At 29.9% G+C, this 7,165-nt stretch overlaps 1 protein-coding gene across 1 annotated transcript; it reads right to left on the reverse strand.

Moving 5' to 3' along the window:
- Positions 1-5,709: 5,709 nt before the first annotated feature.
- Positions 5,710-7,034, reverse strand: LOC115243067 (the record flags this gene model as incomplete). The annotated part of the gene is made up of 2 exons (XM_029819742.1): positions 5,710-6,261; positions 6,844-7,034. Coding segments are annotated over 2 exons (483 nt in total), but the record flags the coding sequence as incomplete, so codon positions are not given.
- Positions 7,035-7,165: the final 131 nt, after the last annotated feature.

Raw genomic sequence — 7,165 nt, forward strand, 5'->3', positions numbered from 1 at the left:
TCCGATTGATTCAAATCTCGAATTTAAATAGAAACATTTTGATTGAATATTAATTATTTTAATTTTATTTATAGAACGTCAGAATTGATAGGACATTTTTTTTAAGAATTTGTGTTTGGATTATTAATTTATTTGACATGCGTATAAATGTTTTATAATTATTAGGTATATTTTGGTATCCGTAACCATATCCGTATATTTTTAGAAAGCTTACTTTAAAATGATAATAATCTCTGCTTCTATTACTATCATTGCTATTACCACTCTCTTCGTTATGGCGTGTAACTCACAAGATACTCGCTCTTTCGCTCTCGAGAGATCGGTGCGGCCGCGTTATTGCAACGGCAACCACAGGAGAGAGTGCTTATCAAGTCATTAGGGCACCATTATATTCCGGGCAACGTTTGTTTAAACCCGATTCCAGGGTTTACTTTTGTTGCGCACTAGCGAGGGATAATCGTCCATGTGAAGTTATCGATCAATTTCGGCTTTCGCGAAGAATATGGCTTCATTCGAGCGTATCATACGATGCCCTATATTACTACGTATTATTCCTTTGTGATTTTCCACTTTATAATTAAAGAATCGTAGGTTAATTAACGACTAATTAGATATTTAAAAAAGTGAATGTTTGCATATCAGGATATCATCGTTTTCTCGACTGCTGTGATAACCTTAATAGAGGAATCGGAAATAAATTCGAAATCTCGATCCATCGGTTACATTGTTACATTGATGCATGATTCCTTTTTTACGTAATTGCTCTTTTATATGGAATTATATTGCAATAAAAACGCCCACCGTAGTGATCGTAGCTGCCAGCCGTAATTGACTTTGTATTGAGATTTATCCAGTTCTGCCGGCGATCCCTCAGGTGGTCGATTTCCAGTCACGACTCTCATTACACTTGCGAACATAATCATTGCCACATATATCATTCTCAATGATTGAAGCAGATTTTTTATGCAAAAAACTTAAAGATGTAGTCAAAATTTTTTATTAGTCTTAACTTATACATATATATAAATAAAAGGGGATAACTGATATTTCAAAATGTATATAACAATTCCTATTTAAATAGTTTAAAATACGTAAAGATTTTTCATAAAATTGCTACTTATAAGAACGATATATTTATATTATTAAGCAAATTAAATTTCTCTCTCTCTAATGAAAACATTAGGGCAAGTGAGAATATGCGTCAGATATATGTTAATTATCGCAAAATATTTGAGACAAATCTTTCATAGAAACAGAAAATTAAAAATGCATTTAAATTCAGCATAAGAAATACTTGTTTACCCGATACAATATCCATGATGTAGGAAAAACAAAACAATATAATTTTGTTGTTCAGAGTTTCCATCGCTTTTAAACGGCGACCGCGATAGCGCGTAATTAACGTAACGCAATATCTCCGCCAATCTCCAGACGGTGAGACACCTTAGACCCGGCGCGATGCGATTATCTGTCCGCCAGGCGACACCCTATATCTTCGTTAGTGTCCGAGATGATATAAGAAACGCGCGCGGTGCACTCCTTCGAGGAAACGTCGAAGACTTTTAGGCGTCTCGTATTAGATACGGTGTATCTCGTGCAGGCGGAACGATGCATTGTATCCACGTGTGAATGTTTCAGCTGCCTTCTGACGTAAGTAAATGATCGCGGTACTTGACGATAAAAGCGTATCGGACATTACGGAAGAAATCTAAACCTGATAAGTCTCGAACTTTTGTCTGTTAAAATACGCGCATTTAATCAACGGTATAATTTTTTTTGATAACTATGAATGATAACCATTGTTTAATCTTTTTTCTATACGCGCTTTTATTACTTCGTGTCCTTCAATCTTCTATATTCAGAACGATTGACTTATAACTTTCAAAACTATACGCGCTTTTATTACTTCGTGTACTTCAATCTTCTATATTCAGAACGATTGACTTATAACTTTCAAAATCATTATTTGCTGCATTTTTAATCATTTTTTATTGTGATGCAGAAGCTTGCTATAACTTGTTCTTATTTAAATTCCATAAAACTCACCTTTGGCCGTTTCTCTAGCACAGGACAACCTGCTATGCAAACACTCTCACTTGTGCACGATGCTGCAACGATTCCTTCATAATTTTACACGTCATTAAACTGCTATGGAGCGTCGTAAGAAATTTCATAAGAATTGAGAATAGCGCGAAGTTCGGCATCATAAAATGTTAATATACATGGGCGAAAAAAACAATGGTCAAATTGGTTTTTCGATCGTGAGTTGGAAATTATTGTCGAGTAATACGAGTGCAAATCCGGAATTAACGATACCTAACAAATTTTTATGCAAAATCTGTTCTGCAGTTGTCTGCATCTCATATTCTACGCATTAAGAGATTCATAAACAACTATTTTTTAGAGGATATCGAAAATAGCGATGATTTCAAAGATACTAATATATTCTCGATTTATACTCGAAGACAATTGATCAAATACAAATGTAGGAAAAATCTTATTCATTCTTCTATCTCAATTTATAAATGATAATAAGTTTGTTAAAATGGAAGCTGTGGAATTCTATGCAAAATTCGGATTGCAGTTGTTCGTATCTCATATTTGTTTGTTGCGCGCATCAAAAAATTTATTAACAATTATTTTTTACAGGATATCGAAGATAACAATGGCTTAACAGCAATAGCCACGGTTTCTTATGGTATCCTCGTCAAGCTCGTATCGCATCATCGAATTATGGTCTTTCGTAGAATTTAGATAAAGTACTAAAAATGAAACGATTAGTAGAAACACGCAATAGCAAAACGCAAGATTTTCTCCGCATATTGTCGATGTTTTGACACATCCAATTTACTTGGAAAAAACGAATTGCTTATTTATTGTTAAATATTCAGCAGCCACAGTAAGGCAAGGAAACATAAAAGCGAGTGATATTGTTAGATTGTGATGGTTTTGTTGATAATCTTGTTCCAATAAATTATAAATTATTTTTATACTCACACACAAAGAGTGTATTAGCAAGAAAATGATAAATAGGCCAATAAATAAGCATCTCGTTAATAAGTCAAGTCCGTGATCTGTCAAGAACAATACCATTAGTTCGACGAAAGATTAATTTTATTGAACCCCGCAATTTTATTTTTGGAGATTGATATCCCGAATCACTTTAATATGTGTTCAAAGAAAACAGAATACTGATGCATGACGAGAGCAGGAGTAATTAAAAAATACAATTTTTATAACTATAATCAAAAATTCTATCGCATTAATCACTATCTCAAACATTTCCGCTAGCTAGTTATATGTATTTATCTTGTGGCGCTCGAACAGATAAATATTTTATTTCCAGAAACATTATTAAAGTGAGATTGCAATTTTAACATACAAAATCCTGTATGTGATGTTACTTTCAATAACAGCAGAAAAGAGAAAAATATAAATATTGTATTTTTGTATTGTATTGTATTTATTAATCTTTGCCTTCCGGCTTAGGATGGCTTCCAGTTTACATCCATTTTTATATTTGTTGCATTATAAAATTTAAATCTAAATATATTTATTTTATTCAAAATAAAATTTATTTGTGTATATATCTTTAATAAGTATATATTTTTAGGAAAATTAATAAAAATTTAATTGGTATATATGTATGTATATATATAAAATAAATTTAAATTTTGTATTATACGAAAATAGAATTATATAATCATTTTTTGTGTATATAAAGATAAAATTATACAATTATTATCAAAAAGATTATTCTGTTATCAAAAAGAAAATTCCATTATATTCTTTGATTATTTAATTTATGTTTAAATATACTTTTATAACTTCTAAAATTTATATTTATAATAAATATCGTCTGGAACATCTAAATATCAAATTATATTAACACGATACACCTTTTTAACTAATTAAAATTAAATTTAAACAAGATATCTATATTATATATAATAATAACAAGAAAAAATATAATAAATGTATCGTAGAAATATGATACGTGAAACATAAATCTGTTCAAGATAAGAGCTTCCATTAATCGTAAGCTCAATTGTTTACAGCAGATTGAAAAATTTGAATACGTACAAGCTAACAGATAAAGAAGTATGTTAAAAAGTCGTCGATTTTTGCCCTCAGCCGGAACTAGAATTTGCATGGTTTCTTATAGTTTTTTGGGCGTATAATCACGTGGTAACATTCATTTGCTGTTAAAATATGGGGAAAATGTATAAAAATTGTAAAAAGTCCATTAAAACACCATATTTGTGGGTGTATTATTTTCTTCTTATCAACCAGAGAAATACAAAAAATTCTTCGAGGTCAAATATACCAATGTTGTCGTTAACAATCATGTTAATACATCAATTCCAACAATTTCACTGAATGGCTATGATAAAACTAATACTGTGGCCAATTTCGCCGTGACCTTTTTTTCGAGACAAGCAAAAGAACAACCAGTAAAAGATACTAATACGGGAATTAGTGCAGATAATAATATGAGATTACTGGGACTGACGATTAGTCAATAGCGTTGATGAAGCGGTTTATTTAGTGCTGCAAAGTCACTTATACAGAATAATTTTTGAATAATAAGTTTGGTCTTGACGAAACTACAGATAATAATTTAAACTCAATTCAACGGCAAGATAATTTTAGATTAGTTTGGACCAATATAGTTTTTATTGTCATTTCCATTGGAAGTTCCATGGCGGCCATATAATGTGGAATCATCCTTGCTATTTTTGTAAAATTTACTCGAAACTTCATATTTAATATAAGCTCGGTATTTGATTATCTTTCTCATGATATTTTATAGAGCACAGAAAAAATCCGCGGTTGTTACTTCTAGAACTAATACGGATTTATAACATTATTATACATACTGAGCATTTTCAAAGGTAAAGGACGCTTAGCTATTTAGAAAGTTAATGCTTCAATAAAAATTTATTATAATTTTAACAAAACACTCTTACCAATAGTATCTTCTTATAATCTTATAAATAACTTCAAAAATAATTATTTTATTTTACTTTTGTTTAAAATTATAAACTTTTATTTTTCTTAAAGAGCAATACTTGAATGATGCGAAAATTATACTTATATTTGAAAGTTGGCTATAAAGCTATACTAGTATCACTTTCGTAGTTAATTTCAAAGGGTGCGAAATTTAAATGAATTATCTCAACATGCTCCTGTCACAACTTGCTCCGTTTTCTCCTACTATAATATCTAACAATAAGAACAACTTTACAAAGCGATTAGAAAGCGAGTAAATAATGAAGATTTTTCACTTATATTACATAATGATATATAGAATCGAAAGATTTACATCGGAAAGGAATTAATCAAGTACAAATGCAAAAAAAATCTTATCACGCCTGCGCGCGAGCGCGCGCGTGTGTGTGTGTATGAGTGTATGTATGTATGAGTGTCTGGTAACAAAAACATATTTTATGCATACATAATGAATAATATCATATACTTAGCAATCGATATGCACACTTGATACAATATGTTTCTATTACATTACTAATAATAAAGTGAATATAAGATAATTTAATAATATTATTATGTCCGAGTCAAGTAAATGTTTCAACAGTTCTCTGATAATGTTAATAAAAAATGTTATCAAAAAATTAGAAAATGCGAATTGCAAAGAAAATTAAAAAAAAAGACTTACAAATATATCATTAAAGAATAAAAATCAGAGGACAAAAAAAGAGACGAGAAATAGACAAATATGTATTTGACAAGTAGAGATTACGACCATTATTCTGTTACACAAAACGATTCAAATATGATACAAATATCATCGTTTAAAAATTGTTATAGCACTGTAATTAATCACTGGATAATTGTCGACTTTGATCTATGATAGAATTCTTTTGTCGCGTTTACTAGCACTAAAAATCGGTTGAATCGGATGAACTCTTTACGCGATAGTTAGCTTTTCCGTAGAAACTGATCTTTTCCTACAGTGAAGTCGTCTCTGACATGTTACTGTTTGAAGATGCGATAACGTGTTGACTTGCTGAAAACAGACTTTGATTCTGGCAACCGAATTGCTTCAGCAATAGCTGCCTAATCTTCTTCTTCCATACAAATATGATGAAGATGCAAAACTGCTCTATGACATCCAGCGCAGCATACATATACCGCAGGGAAGATGACCATTCCTCACAGAACAATTGTGTAGCATACATAAAATGTTTTACGCATATAAAGATAAATAGGACTTTAAATGCTTCCAGGTACAGCCCAAACCTGCAAAATAATTAAATAAAATAATTGAATGAGATAATTAAATAATTGAAAAAATAAATATTTTATATCCTCGATAGTTATTAATAAGTTTATGATTGAATATATTCGAAGTTTTTTTTCATGTTTAATAAAGATAAATATTTTCGAGAAATCATAATTATCTAGATAACTCTAAATAATACCAATAAATGCTACATTAATCAAATAAAATTTAAAATTAATAATGCTAGTTTTATACTTAGAAAGAGAGAAAGAAGGAAAGAGAAAAAAAGACAAAAAAGATAATAAATTTTTAAGAAATGCGATTATTGTTCTTATGAAATAAGAAACATTTACGCTTTAACTTTATTTTTACTGTTGTTTATTATCTTCACAAAAATCACAAATTTTCTTAAGAAAACGCGAGCGTTCTTGAAGCAGCAGCGATGTTTGCACCTTTTTAAGATTAATTATCAAAACACAACAAAGCTGCCGCACAGAAATGCCAAAATATAATAATAAATTTTTTTTTATTAATATCTCGATATATATCATTAATGACATAAATTATGACGCATTGATGCAAAAATATTGCTTATGTACCATTGCTTGTTGTCTTTATAACGTCGGCTCTCCGAATCTTTCAGGTAATGTGCAATGTCCTTTTCGTAGTGTGCGATTTTTCGTGCCGTACAGATGCATAAGATAATAATAATGATAATACAAATAATTACAACTCCCAGATAGTAGAACAAATATGCATTGCCTGAAAATATGATGAACAATAAGAATTTCTCATATTAAATCGCATTTTGTAAGTACATTGTACATTAATTTAATGTTAATAAAAATATATAAATTTATAATTATATTATTTTTCATTTTTATGTATTAGCATTAATTGAATTATTTATCAATGTGGCAT

This window comes from Formica exsecta, unplaced genomic scaffold (genome assembly GCF_003651465.1).
Source record: "Formica exsecta isolate Colony F162 unplaced genomic scaffold, ASM365146v1 scaffold685, whole genome shotgun sequence".
NCBI classification, from domain to species: Eukaryota; Metazoa; Arthropoda; class Insecta; order Hymenoptera; family Formicidae; genus Formica; species Formica exsecta.